At 31.0% G+C, this 17,591-nt stretch overlaps 1 protein-coding gene and 1 non-coding gene across 4 annotated transcripts; both read right to left on the bottom strand.

Annotated features, from left to right (window-relative positions):
- Positions 1-1,947: 1,947 nt before the first annotated feature.
- Positions 1,948-7,626, bottom strand: LOC107934400 (factor of DNA methylation 1). 3 transcript variants are annotated; one of them, XM_041103603.1, is made up of 8 exons: positions 7,471-7,626; positions 6,121-6,412; positions 4,593-4,883; positions 4,161-4,294; positions 3,824-4,018; positions 3,491-3,703; positions 3,085-3,346; positions 1,948-2,212 (listed from the first exon to the last, which is right to left on the bottom strand). In XM_041103603.1, the coding sequence occupies exons 3-7, from the start codon at positions 4,861-4,863 to the stop codon at positions 3,107-3,109; spliced, it is 1,053 nt and encodes a 350-aa protein (XP_040959537.1). In that variant the 5' UTR covers positions 4,864-4,883; positions 6,121-6,412; positions 7,471-7,626; the 3' UTR covers positions 1,948-2,212; positions 3,085-3,106. The 3 variants fall into 3 exon arrangements, with proteins under 3 accessions (XP_040959537.1, XP_040959538.1, XP_040959536.1); XM_041103602.1 differs by lacking the exon at positions 1,948-2,212 and adding an exon at positions 5,235-5,293 and having other exon boundaries at positions 2,898-3,346; XM_041103604.1 differs by lacking the exon at positions 1,948-2,212 and having other exon boundaries at positions 2,517-3,351.
- LOC121222682 (U6 spliceosomal RNA) lies at positions 7,459-7,561 on the bottom strand. The gene has a single exon (XR_005920041.1). It is a non-coding gene; the product is annotated as a U6 spliceosomal RNA (small nuclear RNA).
- Positions 7,627-17,591: the final 9,965 nt, after the last annotated feature.

Genomic DNA, 17,591 nt, shown 5'->3' with positions numbered 1-17,591 from the left:
ATATCTTTAATAACTTTTAAAATTAATTGTTGTAATTACATCTTGATCATTTTTAAAATTAAATACTCAAACATTAATTATTTTTATTTTTATTAAATTAAAATATCAATTATTCTTATTGGTTGCATTTTAATTCAAGAAAAACTAAAAAAAAACCCTACTTGATTTTCATTCCACGTTTCCACAAGTCACAATAAAAGATTTTTTACGTTAATAATATAATATAAAATAAATAAATACAGGATAGGATAAAGAGATTAATATTTATGAGAATAGTGAAATGAAATAGTTAAACGACAAGACGTCTTGTTTGTAAACAACAAATTGCAATAAAATTATGAAATGGGTAGTTTAGAAGGAGAGGAAGGCAAATTGTATATTGTTAATTACCATATGGGTGAAGGAATCTGATAAAATTAAAAGAATGCCAGTTGTTCCATTGGGAATACTTGAAAAGAAAGACGGTAGAAGATTAGAATATTGAGATGGTGTTAACAATATTCCATGGAAGAAGAACCCAAGGTAAATGAGGGGAAAGGAACCATAAACAATTAATGTCTTACTGAAATTAATGTAATAAGGGGGATTTAGGGTGAAATTTATCCTTTTAAAGTTTGAATCAACCGCCAATTAAAACGAAAAACTTACATTTAAGGCCCCTGGAGTTTTTAGATCATCACATTTTAGTTTAGTGTCGTCGATTGATCAGGTTGCACCCGAAAATTTTTTTAATAAAGTGGTGCCGTCGATTGGTCAAGTGACACCGATATTTCACTATTTCATTTGCCTATTGTCATAAATATTAATCCCCTTATCTTATTCTGGTATTTATTTATTTATTTTATTTTATTAATGTAAAAAGAAAAACCCCAATGAAGTGTTCATAATAATTAATTCTCAATATGTAATATTGATTTTCAAATATAATGTTGACTATATTTAATAAAAATTAAAAATAAAATAATGTAATCGATTGCATGTTTGATATTATTTCACTATTATAACGTTAAATTTTGAAGATATTATTCGCTAATTTATGGTTAATATTAAAATTTTATTCCTTCAATTCTCTATAAACACAAATAAAAATATCTCTTATATATTACTAATTTAATTTATAACTTTAAACAACTTCAAATGTTAAATTTACTATAATTTTTATTCCATTTTTTTTAATTTCTCGATGTATCTATTAGAGTGAGCCCAGTAACTAACACTCCGCATTCTATAAGCCGATTAACGGGGTAGATGCTGGTCACAAGTTTTAAAGTTGTTCCATACTCAAAACAACGATCGAACCATTAACCACTAATTACAATAGAAAAGGCTCTTACCATCTCAAGTGTATAATAGTTGACAAAGATGTAAAAAGAATTAGTAATTTTTAGTTTTACGAAATCAACCTCATGTGTACACTTTATAATTTATTCTTTTGCCATTTTACAAATAATAGTTAATCTATATTTTATTTAACATATATTCCCAACAAAAATTGTTCAACCTAATTATTGTATACTCAATATTTTTACCTTTTCTATTAAGATAATGGTATCCAACATGAAGTCAGAAAATTGTTTTGGACGGAATTAAATTGTATATTTTTGCGATAATAAAAATATAATTTTTATCATTTTAATAATCTATATATTTATAATTTTTGAAAGGTTAAATCATTTTTTTATCAATTTTAGGGGAGAAAAGTACAATTTTACCATTACTAATTTAAAATTTTATAAATTATAAAAGACTTAAATGAAAAATATTCTATTTTAGAGGGACCGGGGCTTCACCACTAATCATGTCTATTTTTCATTAAATTATTGACCTAAACTTTAAATCATTTTTGTAAATTTTTGTATTTTTTACCTTATAGGAGTCTTTCATTAGATTGTATGCAATAGAAACCACCTCTACTCAATTTAAACAGTCCATCAATTGAACAAACTATTAAAAATTAAAAATTTTATATTTTAAAAAATCAACTCGATCGTTTGTTCAACCGATTCGTAGATCAACTAGTCTAAATACTTATTTTAAATTGAGGCAATCTAAACTCGAAATTATCCAAATTCTAAATAGTCAAACTTAAACCGGTCCAAATAGGAGTTAAACCTAATCCGAAGAGAGACCGATATGAACCCATTTGTCACTAGTACATAGACCTCGTTTGCTTAGAGAAGGATATTAGGGAATGGCAAAGTCTTTTCCCTTTCTGCATGAAATTATGGTCCCAATGTAAACGTTTGTGTTTTATTAGCAAATAAAGGGTAAGAAAAAACGAGGCAACTAAATGAAAGCACAGGGAAAATGTTACCCAAAACGAAAAAAAAAATCAATTACTAAAAAATAATGTATAACCTCATAGGTCAAAATTTAATTCTTATTATAATCACCGATGCCAGTTTCCTTAAAATGAAAAAATTTTCATTTAAGCCCCTATATAATTTGTAAAATTTTAAATTAATAATTATAAAATTATTAATAGACTATTAAAATAATAAAATTACATTTTCACTATCGTAAATATATTCAATTTGATTTCAACCCTCAAAATAAAATATTGTTTTGACTTCGCTACTAATAATCAACTTAAATACTACATTAAGCTGAATGAGAATTATATAAAAATTAAAATCATTTATTAAATGAGGATGTAGACATGTTAAAAAGATTAGCCTCTCATTGTTTTGCATTAGATTGATTATTTATTTGTATTAAATTATAAAGTAAAAAATTTAAAAATTAAAATATACTCGAAGTTCTTACACACTTCGTACATTTGAAACTTAGTTTCTCTATTTTTACTTTCAAAATTAAATTTTATCAATACATAATCAAAGTCATTAATTTAAAGGTTAGATAATGTTAAATATTGAATAACATGGGGCTATAATATATATATTTATATATCTATTAGTATTTAACTTGGAAAAGAGTTTTAAAATCTAAAATGATATTAAAAAGTATTGAAAACAAAGTTGTTGGGAATGACAACCACAAATCTCGAAATGATTAGTTTTCATGATATGTAAAAAGCGAACATGAACAAATTAGTGATTGACAGTAAAGGATAGGTAAGCTTACCATGTAAATAGCGCGATCGAGATCACGGAATTTGCTTTCGTTTACGCTTATGAATCTTCAGTTGCCCGATTACGTACTGAATGATTTCTTTCATGGTGGCTTTCCTTCCTTCCTTTCTGTTCCAAATCTCGGGGACTGCATACCTTCCGCTCGCATTATATTCGTTCATTTCCATCAATGCGGTGCTAACAGCCTCGTACACGACATCACCGTATTCATTTCTCAACTCCTTCAGCTTCTCGTCGTCTTCATCTACTATTTCCTACACTACCGAGTAGCCATCCCCTTAATATATATAAGTTTGAGTAATAAACTGGCTCGATTCTGACATACATGTTTAGCACGTTTAGTAGAAAAACGGATTTTCGATAACCAGATAACAGAATAGTTGGTGTATGCACCATACCTGCAAGTTGCCTCGGATATTGATCATCTTAAACGGGTGCCATTTCGGATCCTGCACGTTTTGTTGCCATAATGAACATAATTTAGCACACGTTTCTTGCCAATCTTCGTTCGGGAACTTCCCAGAGCTAGCAACTTCAAAAGCTTTTTGATCGATCTCTCCCATTCTTTTTACTACAAGAGTTGTTCGGCTTGTCAATACATCATTAAGACCCTGCATATCAAGAACCAGAGAAGTCTTTGGTTTAACACTTTCATACCTGATTCCGAAGAGGTATTTCTTGCACCTAAAGAAATAAAACATCCAAGAAAACAAAGGAAAACGAGGAAATACATTTATCGATTCTTTTCGAGCATCTTGCACTTCTTGATTAGTTAAGATTTGTTTCACCGTAAGACAACTGTATCGGCTTTCCATATCTTTCAATGCCTCTGATGTTTCCTCCAATTGTTCCTTTAGAGCAGCAATCTGATCGCTCGTAGTTTTCTCGAGTTCAATAAGATCTCGACAAGGCACATTCTCTTTCGGCTGTATCAGATACAATCCACATTGTTAAATGTCCACTTGGCAAATCATAACCATCAACAATTTAACTGCAGGTTTTCCCAGCGAATCTCGATAAAAGATAGTTCATATATCAAAAACGAAAATTAAGACTGAGTATGCTAACCGCTTCAATTTCATTCAAAAAGCTTCTTCGTTCCATATTGTTATCATTCTGAGATTTATAATCTTTGAGTTCCTTGGTTCGCCGTCTAAGTTCACACCTCAGCTTATAGTTTTCAGCCTTTTCCTTTCGATTTTCTGCATAAAAGAAAACAAGTTGGAAAGGTGCCGAACACATTAAAGCTTATCCAAGCCTAAATATATCCAGTTCCAGTAATAAAAGGTAAGTTCGGGATTCGAATCCTGTAAATTTTATCCCCTTCCCAATCCTTAATCCGTGACTTCTTTCGTACCAAAAGAATGACCCTAAGATCAATCAAAGCTCTAGATGCAAATCGTGTAACATCAAAAGACAACATGCCGTTCATTGTACCACCCGATTCGATTAATACATAGTATTATGCTCACTAATGTTTGCATATATAATCTAAAGTACCTTCGGCAAACACACGGCGCAACGCCGCGTTCTCGCCCTTCAACTGTCTCATGGTTTCATTATATCGAAGCTCCCAATCCCACAAACAACTGTCCTTGGAGTTAATTTTCGCTATGAGGCCATCAATGAGTCCTTGAAGAGTCGCAGTCGTATTGTTATATTTACGTTCCATTTCGAATGACTGTTGTTTTCTGCGATCAATCTCATATAAGAGACTGCAAACACGCCTTCGCTCGTTCTTCAGCTCCAGCTCGTAGTTGGTTTTCTCCATTTTAATGGAAGATTAAGTGCCTGAAAATATCATTATCAATCACATAAATGGATTAAATAATCAGATCTCAAGAAGGTATCTTAAAAAATTAAACAAATAATAACCATAAGAAGCAAAGCCAAGTTCATATATTGGGATTAAAGGTGGAATTTTTATGGTTAACTCAAGTTCAAATTCATACAAAAAAAATACAAATAGAACCCTAAAATCAAAGAAATTTATTCTATGGAACAAATGCCAAAAACCCAGTAAAAAACAAGTAAAAAGACACCATTTTGGAAAGGTAGAAATGGCAATGGAAACTTCAAAAACATAAAATAAATAGGTAACAAAATGTATACAAAAAATGTTTAATTTACAAAAAAATTAACCTGGGATGAAAATAGATTAACGTTGCCGTTTGTCTTCTTTTTCTTCTTCTTGCTGTAAACTTAGGGGGGGAAATTGGCGAAGTTAGAGAATCATCAAGATATATGAAGGATAACACTTGTTTTCCCGAGAAAACTTTTCCATATTTTGCTTTTATTTCCCTTAGGTCGATTTGGTTTCCACATTCAACTTCCCTTCGTTAAATAAGATCTCAAAAAGTCGGTATTTTTATTCATTATTGCCATTTTATCTTTATCAAATCTGAAATTTTTGAAGATATATCAATAATAATTAGTCAAATTTGGCACTAATATATTACCAGTAATGCTGGTTAAATTTTAGAACATTCGGCGCCAATATATTACCAATCTGAGTAATGTACCATTTAACAGCACTAACGTTCTTAACTTCATATATATATATGTATATGTATGTATGGTTGAAGCTGATTAATGGGAATTCAGCTTGCATCCCAATATAATGTACACAAAATTGCCTTACTTCATAATATTGTTATTACATAGATTAACATAGCAATGGAACACATAATATGACACCCAGATTTTATAGATTAATACATCATAAAGCTATTCAACTAATAGTACTTACAGAAGAGTTATCACTACGAGCATGTAGTCTGTAATGCGAATCATATAAGCATTAGCCTCGTATGGCCAAAGTGTTCCCATATATTATGTTCTTATCTGGTTCTGAACACATTAAGCTTATCCGAGCCTAAATTGATCGGGTTCCCGTAATAAAAGCTAAGTTTGGGGTTCAAATCCTGACATTTATATCCCCTTCCCTAAGATCAATCAAAGGGTACCAAACGATTCAATTAACACATAGTATTCTGCTCACTACATACGCATATATAATCTAAAGTACCTTCAGCAAACGCAAGGCGCAACGCAGCATTCTTGCCCTTCAACTGTCTCACAGTTACATTATATTGAAGCTCCCAACCCCACAGATTACTGTCCTTGGAGTTAATTTTTGCTATGAGGCCATTGATGAGTCCTCGAAGAGTTGCGGTCATCTCGTTATATTCACGTTCCATTTGGGACAACTGTTCTTTTCTGCAATTAATCTCGTATATGAGACTGCAAACAAGCCTGCGATCATTCTTCAGATCCTCCTCGTAGTTGGTGTTCTCCATTTCAATGGAAGATTTAAGTGCCTGCAAATATCATTATCAAATCACATAAATGGATTAAGACAGAGGTATCCTAAAAAGTTGAACAATAACACTAAGAAGCAAAGCCAAGTTCATGTACTGAGATTAAAACCCCAAATGTTGGAATCATAATATTAGTCACTAAAATCAAAGAAATCCATTCACTATAACTACAAATAGCATGAAGAACCAAAATTATTCTCTGTTTTTCCATTTTCTACTTTTTCATTATTGACATTATTGAAGAATTTTTCAACAATAAGCTTCACCACTTTGCTGGTGCCTTTGGAAATGGAAATTGGTTTCATTTCCATATTGCCAAGCATTTTCCCACAAATTCCCATACTAAAAAAGGAAGCATGAAATTTGATCACAAAAACTCAATGAATCACTTGCCAAGAAAAAAAAAGGATTCAAGGATATGAAGCACCCTTAGCAAAATTCAGGATATCATTTGATTTACATAAAACACATTGCAAATTTTAAACCCCTGTTTGAATTTTTTTTCAAAGAGAAACATCTCTAAGTGTGCAGGTCAATTTCTGGGCATTCTTGTTTAATTTTATTGGAAGAAATTGTTTAATCGAATTTCTTTTAAATCTTAAGATAGTAGTAGAAGGATGAAAAGCAAAATTGGACCTTCTTCCTTCAATTCTGGGCAATATATCGGAAAATTAGCACTGTTGACCAGCAAATATATAAGCAAAAATTTATTCCCAGAAAACTTGAGGTATTCACGGCTCAACAGAGTAAAACTGGCCAAAACCCAGTAAAAAGGAAAAAAAAAACTCTAATCCAATCTTAAGTGCGCTGAACCCATGAACATGAAAACTAAACCCAGGGGGAAAAAAGGCAACAACGCTGAAAAAATGGCAAAAAAAAAAAATCAAATCCACAGTTCAAGAGAGTAAAACAGACCGAACCCAGTAAAAGAAAGAAAGAAAACTCTAATTGCAATATTAAGTGCACAAAACCCCATGAATATGAATACCAAACCCAGGAAAAAAAAAAGAAACAGAGCTGTAAAAATGTGGGAAAAAAAAAAGGAAAAAAATTTGGACCATTTCTCGATTTGTGCGTGTCATCCTTGCGCAGGGGCCATGCTAATCTTCTCTGTATCGTTCCAATTTTATCGGATGTCCCCGAAGAGACAACCAAGTGATGCTTCTTTTACTTATATATATGCTTTTCTGTTATAGTTATTTAGCGATGTGGGATTTTTTCTAACGAGGGCCTGTAGTATGCTACCACGTCCTGAGGGTTTTTTATTAAAAAAAAATTAAATACCAAAATAGGTTGTCAGATATATTAATTATTAAAATTATATTGTTTTTAATGCGTTTATCTGACAGGCGCTAATAATTTTTTTATAATAAATTTTTTTGGTTTAAATAAAATATTATTTTTTATTTTTATTAAAAATATTTAAATATAAATATATATATATAAAAATACGGTTAACGAATTAAAATACGAGTAAAAAATAGATTTTCGGGTGGCCCTGTCAAATAGGCACCACTAGTGGCGCCTGACAGGTGGGCGCCAATGCCCTGTGTTCTGCTGCTGCAACACCACCATGGTGTTGTCCCTTCAATGGGAAAAAAATACAAAAATGGGGACCTTTATAATCTTTTAATTATGAATTTCATCTCTTACTTTACAAATTTAATTTATTAGTAATTTAGGATTAAATTGTTGTGTTTAGTTTAGTATTTGGTGATTTTAACATATAAGTTTATAAAAAAATTAAAAATCATTTTATTAAAAGTTTAATCATAACTGACTCTTTTAATCATATAGTTACTGTTAACTTATTTAATTTTTTTTTGTATCAACTTGGGAGTTTTTTTACCCAAATATATTTTTAAAAAAATTAAATACCGAAGTAGGTTGTCAGATAGATTAATTACCGAAATGGTATGTTTTTTATAACCGTGCCTATCTTACAGGTGCCAATCAATTTTTTATATTAAAAAAATTTTAATCGCGCCTATCTGACAGGCGCGAATCAATTTTTTATATTAAAATTATTTTTTAATCGCACCTATCTCACAGGCACGAATCAATTTTTTATATTAAATTTTTTTTGTTTAAATAAAATATTGATTTTTTATTTTTATTAAAATATTTAAATATATATACAGGTAAAAATATGGTCAACGAGTCAAAATACAGGGAAAAAATGAGAAGCAGTGGCGCCTATCAGATAGGCTCTACCATTGGCGTCTGTCAGATAAGCGCTACCATTGGCGCCTTCGAGATAGGCGCAACTACTCGCGCCTCGTATCTATACCCGGATCATATACTGATCCGGGAAAAAAATTAATAATAATTTATTAAAAGAAAATTTTAATATTAAAAATTCATTGGCGCCTACCAAATAGGCGTCATCAAAAAAAAAATTATTATAAAAATTTATTGGCGCCTATCAGATAGGCGCCATTAAACAAACATACCATTTTGATAATTAATCTATCTGACAACTTATTTCGGTATTTAATTTTTTAATATATTCCAGTAAAAAACCGACGTCCCGACTATGCCACCCTGAATAGAGGCCCGATGTCTTTGAAGTGGCACATAATGAAAACGTGGTTTAACACACGTGGCAAGCTCAGTGTTTATCACTTATCCCAACTTGATTATTAGAATTTAGAGAAAAAAATATATATAAACCAATGTTACTTTCATATTTGACTTCACATTACAATCGAGTTACTGTTAAGTTTGATTTGCTACAGGTTAAATTTTAAAATATTTGGGTTTGCCTTGGAACCAATGTATATTACCAATCAATAATGTTGCTCTATAAAACATAAATCCCAATATTGATATTATATTGGAACATACTTCACGAATATGTATGTATGTATCGATGGGAATTCAACAGCATTCCTTTATAATTCATAGGACATATGAACAATTCATGCAATTCATAGTGTTTTTCATTGGAACATTTTAGAAAATGAATAACTTGCTTCCACGCAGTATGTTTGAGGGTTAAACAAAATACTGGTCATTTGATTATATATTAGGAAAATAAGATTAACTACATGGAAATGTTAAGCAAAATACAGGGATTAGCTTGGCTTGTTGATAGTCTGGCACCAGGAGCATCTCAGCTTACCATTAGTTCGAGAAGTACAGGGATCGACTCAGTTTGTTCTGTAAATGGTGGATGAGGATCTCAATAGCTTCTTTTAAGCTGGCTTTTCGATCATCTTTGAAATTCCAAAGTTCAAAAACTATGTATCTCCCACTTGGATTGTACTCTTCCATTTCCAGTAATGCAACAGTTACGGCCATGTAGATCGTTTCACCCCATTCATTTCTCAATTCCTTCAATCCTTCATTATCTTCATCAACTATTAACTGATTCACACAAAAAAATGAAGTAAAACTACACTGGTTACTAATGTGTCCATGTTGAAAGTTGCCTATGAACCCAAACCTCAAAAGATCATTCCATAAGGGTTTTCGTCGATAAAAACCCTGATGTGTTTCGAAGTGGTTCTGCAACACTTGCAGCAATGATGCGTAAAGGAAAAAGATTTACGGTTTAATGAAGAACGATTTCTCGTTTCAATATCATTACCACAAGATGAGTAGTCTGTAATGTGCAGACTTTCATGTATAAAGTACAAAAAAGATAATCAAGATATGATGTATGAATGCTCTTGAAAGGATGCCACAGTGGATTTCTGATATGTTGTTGCCACAACGAGAATAATTGCTCGGACTTCAAACACCAGTAATTAACAGCAAATTTCTTCTTGCATTCGTCTAAAAAAGGTTCTGGATTAAGTTCTCCCATTCTTTTGATTCCAATGGCTGATTCAGATTCCATAATATACTACACCATGACAACAGTAGAAACCATTAGTTTGCAACGCAATTACCATCTATTAACATATAAGGTCAAATGTTTGAACAACTTCGGGGTTCTTGCAATGAAATTCGAGTGGAAAGTATTTTAGTAAGTGAAGAAAAATAGCTTACAGTGATCAATCTTGCTCAAACTTCCTGCATCTGATCGTTGCTCCGATATTCTCTTGCAATAAGAGATCGATTCAATGTCTCTACATCCTTAAGGTATTCCTCCAGCTTCCTTAGAACATTTACGTAATCTCCATCTTCCATTTTGCCAATTACATCCAATGATCCGCTTAGACGCTCAACTTCCGAGTCCAATGCTTGTTTTCGAGATAATTCTTTCTCCAGTTGAATTATCCTATTTTGAAGTTCCTCTTCCTGCGTAATCCATAGTGCAGCCATATCATCGATTCTCAACGATCTAAAACCGACATAGAATTATCATAGTATCAGAAAGGCACACAGAATGAACCTTAGATATCTTCGCTCTATCAAAGTTGATGCCTGTTCAGTCGAAGGGACCTAGTGTTTTCTGAATTTTTATCATCTGGTCCATCAATGAGTTACCAACCTCCTCAAGCTTATTGCTCCATTTTGCAGCTTCCTCTGCCTTAGCCTTGAGCTACCTCTCGAGCTCAACTATTTTCTTTTGAGCATCCTTGGCCTTTCTGCTCTGCATTTTCCGCTCGTGACTAAGTCGAAATGGAAAATTTCGAAATGGACCACACTTTTATATTTAATCTATATACTAAATCGAAATGGAAAATTTTGTCACGTGGCACATTCGAAGATCACTTTACTTTTTTCTTTTACTATAAATAATTAGATTTTAGTTTTGTTCCCTCTAATATATTTTAATTTTGAAATTTAATATTTATAATTTAATTTCTAACATAATTTGATCCTAATTTATAAGATGTCATTAATTAATCTCGATTATTAATATCATCAATTTTTTAATTAAAATATTATATAATTATATATAATTTGAATACTCTAATAATTTTATAGATTAATAAGTGGTTTCCCTTTCTTTTAGGTTTTAACAATGATTAATTTCAAATTTAACTCCTAAGCTATTTTGAAACTTAAAATTTAATTTACATACTTTAGTTTTCGGCATAATTTAATCCCTTTACTTCTATAATGTTATTAATTAATTTAAATAGTTAACCCTGTCAACTTTTAAAAAAATACTTACTGTTTTTTGGTAATTAACTGTAAAAAAATATTTGACAAGTGTTTCGAAAAAATTAATTTCAAAACAACAGTTACATAATACATGTTGACTCGGATTTGACTCAGATTTCTACACAAATGGCAATGAGAATCCATGTAGATTTAATAGCAATAATAATATGTCTGTATTTGGACAAGAGCTCCAAAGTTTTTTCTTTTATATCTTCGTTAATTTCAATTTAAATCCAATAATTTAAACTCATTTTCTATTAAGTCCCTCCAAATATGTGCTATTTAATTGACATCCACTTCCAATTCTTTAACTTGTAACCAATGTTTTAAAATAGCTTTCTAGGAAATTGTATATCAAGAAATGTGAGAACGGCGGATGCCGAACCGGAGCAATTATCACCGCTATCGGTGGCCACTTTGCAGATAGTAAAAGATCAGCCTCATCAAAAGAGCAATAGGAAGCTACATGGAGGTACTGTTAGGCACTTTGACAACAACGACCCCCTGCTATAGTTGGTTGTTGGTTACTTGCTTCTGATGAGCGCCTTGTGCTGTCAAGCAGGCTGTACAGGGTAAAACCTTTGATAATCTATACATACAAAGATATATGATATATGCTTCCATATATACATGCATATAGATTCTATAGATCTTTTAGTTTTATTTTTTCAAGCAAATGAAATGGTATTGAGATTTCAACGGTCAAATCAGAGGTATCTTCTTTTTCTTGAGAGTTTATAAGTACAAATATAATACAATACACGCACAAACAATTACAAACAAAATCAAACCAATAAAAAACACAAACAAGTTAGATAGAACCACACCTGACAATTGTGTATGATAGAACTATAGACTCACATATAACAATTATAAATAGTAAAATGCGACCCATAACTTTGAACTTTACTGATAATACTAAAGCCTCCTTGACAACAGGTAGTATATGGACTAGAGTTTGGATAGTTGTTTTGCTCTTTTTTTCTTAAATTATCTATAATTAACTAACCCTTTTGTATGTTGTGCAGTAAATAAATATATAATGAAAATTTTACATTGATAAGAAATGGTTGATGATGATGATAGGTGCAGTATTATTATGACCCAGCGGGGCATCAATACCGTACAAAAACTAAGTACTGTGTGCATGGGAAAAAATGGGCGTCATCTTCATTCATCCTTAATTAATTCAGGTAAAATAAATTATACCTTTTTCTAAAAAAAAGAACATTTTTTTATTAATCATCTCTTTTAACATTTTCCTAATCATTATTTTTATCTCTAATTCATGGTGTAATGTTTTTAATTTTTTATCAATCTATATGAATTTGATAGAATCTAGTATTAAAATTTGAATCCAACCACATAGAATAGGATAAAAATGATAGAGGACAATTATATTTTTAATAGAGCTATAGAAAAAAAAATAATTAAAGAAAAATATAAAAAATTGAAATAAAATATCAAAATTTTGTATCAACCTATATGAAATTGATCCAATCTAGTATTGAAATTTGAATCCAACCACATAGAATAGGATAAAAATGATAGAAGACTAGTTGTTTTTCCCCATTTTCTAAGTATCTTTCAGTTGAGATATTGTATTTTAATTGAATCCAAACAACATAGAAATATCATTTTCTTGACAAAATAAAACTAAAAGATCTATATGCATGTGTATATGGAAGCTTATATCATATATCTTTGTATGTGTAGATGTTTAGACTATCAAAGGTTTTACCTTGTAGAGCTTGCTTGGCAACACACGACGCTCTTCAGCCAACCAACCAGCCAGCAAACAACTATAGAGGGGGTCGTTATTATCAAAGTGTCTAACAGTACCTCCTAGTAGCTTCCTATTGCTCTTTTGATGAGGCCGACCTTTTACTATCTGCAAAGTGGCCATCGATAGCTACGACAACTGCTTCTATTCGGCATCCGTCGTTCTCGCCTTTCTCGACATACAATTTCCTATAAAGCTATTTTAGAACATTGATTACAAGTTAAAGAAGTGGAAGTGGATTTTTTTTCCTTAGTCAATATAAAGATAAGAAACACGGAAGGAAATTGGCGAATTCCAACCTCTTTCAAAGACGGCAAGATTACAAAACATCCATAGTACTCTTACACTTTAAAGAACAAACCGACATGAAGCAATCAACTACAACTCAATCAATCTCAAAAAACACCACCAGGCTTTAAATAGCGAAGATCTCCTTATACCTGTTTTTGCCAGAGCATTATCCATACAATTGGCTTGCCGAAGTATAATTATGAGTTGAACACGCAACAACTGGTTAATACCACAGTCAATACCAACGCATAGACTCCGCAGCATCCAGGGTTTATAGCTCCTATCCAACAACCACTTCAAAACAACACACAAGCTAAATTCAATAACTAAAGGAACTTTATGTTGGAACATTTTCAAATATTTATAGTGTTCCAATAACTATAAATGAATGAGTGTAATTAATTAAAAGATAAATCTTTTGGTCATTGGTCAAAAGTTATATCATTTGATTTTGAAAAAGAATTATAACTATTCAAACAATATTACTTGAATAGTTTTAAAATTAAATGAATAATTATATGTCTTTTAAAGATATTATGTAACACACATATCCTGTTCTGTTATCAAAATAGGGTTACTGTGTGTTACCGTACAAGTTGAAACATTTCATTTCAATTAGCATCCAATCATAAAAATAATTTCATAAATTCAGATTAGATTCAACATGAAATAAATCAAAAATTTATGGGTCTTAAATCGAGCCTTTGAAGCCCTAAAAATAAGTTACAAACATTTAGGGACCAAACTGAAACAAATTAGAATATTCAGGGAAAATTTTTAAAAAATTCAAAACAGGGGTCACACGGCTGTGTGGCACTACCTAAGCCGTATGGTGCAGGGACATGATCGCGTGGCCAACCATATCCTAGATCGTGTATCATTCAAAATGAATCCACATGGTCGTGACGTGAGCCGTATGCTAGCCCGTGTAACAATTGAAATACCCTCACATGGTCGTGTCTCAAACCGTGTGGATACTACACTTAAACACGCTTAGGGCACATACCCGTGTGGGTTGTCCGTGTGTGATACATAACCGTGTGATAGCCCGTGTCCTAGGCCGTGTGTATCCAAAGTTGACCCAAAACATGCTCTTTTCTTCTCCCATATGCATACATACCTAACCATACTCAAACATACAATCAAATAGGTCATTTGACACCTTCAATATCAATCTACTCATATAATAAAATCAGTCCTAAGCCTAACCAATATGTCATCATAGACACCTCAATATTTCATTATAATTCACTTTCATATTTTCATATACAAAGCACAACTAACACATCAAAATCTTACATCTATATCATTTCATATCATTAGCCATCATAGTGTCATTATAGTTCATTCTTGATCAACAAATTCTACCTAAGTAAAACATGCATACCTACATAGGTTATCCAAATACAAAAACATAAGTTAATAGTATAATTTGCACAAACCAAGTACTTATGCATCATATCCAAAAGGAGTCCTATTACATGCCATATATACCAAACCAAAATCTAAGTCTACCAAAAATTCTCGGATAGTGTGATTCTTCGAGCTAATCTGATCTCCCGATCCATAAAACTTATCTACAAGAAACAAAACAAATAATACAAGTAAGCTTTCATAAAGCTTAGTGAGTTCGTCGATTGAACAGTAAAGCTTACCGAATCAACATAATAATAATTCAACTAAAAGATTAATGAACAAATTTCTTGTCAACGAGGTTATTATCAAAATTCCTGTCAATCACAACTCCCAACAAGTGAGTAATGCTTAAACATTAGTTCAAATCAATTTTCCACATTTCAATAACATTTGTACTTCTTACTATCACAATACATAATCTTTTTAACATATAATAATAACACAACATTTACCACTTTTACACATATATACTATTACAAACCGCTTATCGTTTCACACATCACATTTAGATCCTCGTTTGTTTTCATCCGATGAATACTGTAAAGATGATTAAAACCCCGGTACACGTTTCCTATTGTTCCATAATCCAACTATGGTCTTATATATGCATTGCCACAGTCCTGCCATGGTCTTACGTGCATAGTGTCATAACTCAGTTATGGTCTTATCATCAGAATACCATAGCCCAGCTATGGTCTTACATATAAACACTGTCATGGTCCAACCATGGTCATACGTCCATAGTGTCATAAACCAGTTATGGTCTTATCATCAGAATGCCACAACCCAGCTATAGTCTTAACATATGTCTACTGCCATGGTCCAACCATGGTCTTAAATACTTCAGTTTTCTTATTATTCTTAAATACTTCAATTTTTTTAATTTCTTTTCCTTTTGCTATAATTTAATTATTTGGTTAGAATTATAGTTTTCCTTTCATTTTCTATTATGCTAGAAAATTAAGTGGAAACATATGCAAAAAAAAAAAATCAAGAATGTATATATCATAACTATTTTTCTTATGCTAGAAATTTATGTTATTCATATTATTTTCATGCCCAATCAATATTTTTTTTTCTTATCTTATGATAGAAAATGAAGTGATAAAAGAAGCAAAAAAAAATCAAGAATACATGAAGAAGTTCCCGATACCAGAGTCGAACTCAGTGTCTGTTTCTCTCGAACTGTCATCATTTATCACATGGGAAAAACTGGGAGAATCAATGAAGTAAAAATATGAGCAACCATTGCACTATCTAACCCAAATTCTCTTGAAACAATGGGATGAACCAAGTGACAATGGCATCAACAACAACAACATTGAAGTGATGATAATGAAGAAACAACCTATTGGCAATGTTATTGATCCACACACAGCTGAAGCAACTGTGCGGGTTATTGAAAATTTCAATAAGCAATTTGTCTCTCATCATTACATTTCTAAAATATGGCTTTCTGATCCAAATTATCATCATTTTTTTGATGATTTGCTAAATTACTCATCCTTTAATTAGTGTTGAAAACTCAATTTTTATTAAATTTTTAAATAAAAGGTTGTTTTTGTTCTGAGTTCAATTCTTGCAATTGTGATATATTGAACAATTGGGTTTGTCATCTTGTTCAAGATTTTGAGAACAAATTGTTAATTTGTGATAAAAATGACTTATTCTATAACATTTTACGTATGACTAAAAGGAAAATAAATTGCTCATTGAGAATGGAAAAATATATGCATATATTTATATATTAAAAGAATATAAAATATGATTATCAAATTAAATAAATATCATATAAAAATTGTATAATTTTATACTCATTCGAACGATTTTTTTTAAATCAAGCTTAAAATAATTTAGGACATACATGAGAAAATCCACCTTAGAAAAAAAAATCATAGTGACAGTTAAAGAAAGAAATGGGTAAGAAAAGGTAACATTTCACAAATAGTGACCCAAATTTTAAAGAGAGAGAGAGAGAGATGGGTTCACCCATGCTCAATGCCAGCTCAGAATCAATTAATTGCTAAATATTTTTTTGTCAATAAATACTTTAAAATTGTTACCTTAAAAAGGTGTGCATATACCATAAATGGCTCAATATTTAATGTTTTAAACAAAAAGCTTTTAATCACTTCTAAAAATGGTCAATTTTACTTGTTTTAGATGCAAAGTAGATTTATATATAAGATTACAATTACACGTATATGTAATACATATTTAAATAATTATCATTAGAATTAATTATTAAAAATACAATAAAATTAAATAATTTCAAAGAAATATTTGCCAGGTATTTCAAAAAATAATAATTTCACAACAGCAGTTATTATGTAACTACTGACTCGGATTTCTACACAAATGGCAATGAGAATCCGTTTGGATTTCTTATATGTATATCAGCAATAATAATATGTCCATATTTGGACAAGAACTATAATTTTTTTTAATATCTTGGTTAATTTCAATTTAAATCCAATAATTTAAACTCTTTTTTCTATTAAGTCCCTCCAAATATGTGTTACTTCTTAATTAACATCCACTTCCACTTTTTTTAACTTGTTGTCCATGTTCTAAAATAGCTTTTTGGGGAATTCTATATCAAGAACTACTCATTTTTATGGGAATTTT

The sequence above is a fragment of the Gossypium hirsutum genome, chromosome D10 (assembly GCF_007990345.1).
Source record: "Gossypium hirsutum isolate 1008001.06 chromosome D10, Gossypium_hirsutum_v2.1, whole genome shotgun sequence".
NCBI classification, from domain to species: Eukaryota; Viridiplantae; Streptophyta; class Magnoliopsida; order Malvales; family Malvaceae; genus Gossypium; species Gossypium hirsutum.
Note: the sequence above shows the minus strand (reverse complement) of the source record. Positions and strands in the feature narration are given on the sequence as shown.

Excerpts from the sequence above, each read along its gene's own strand:
- LOC107934400 (XM_041103603.1), bottom strand. The coding sequence starts at position 4,863 with ATGGAGAAAACCAACTACGAGCTGGAGCTGAAGAACGAGCGAAGGCGT. Across the intron at positions 4,019-4,160 it reads TTTTGAATGAAATTGAAGCG|CCGAAAGAGAATGTGCCTTG; the intron begins GTTAGCATACTC and ends TATCTGATACAG. Across the intron at positions 3,704-3,823 it reads CTCGAAAAGAATCGATAAAT|GGTCTTAATGATGTATTGAC; the intron begins GTATTTCCTCGT and ends CTTGATATGCAG.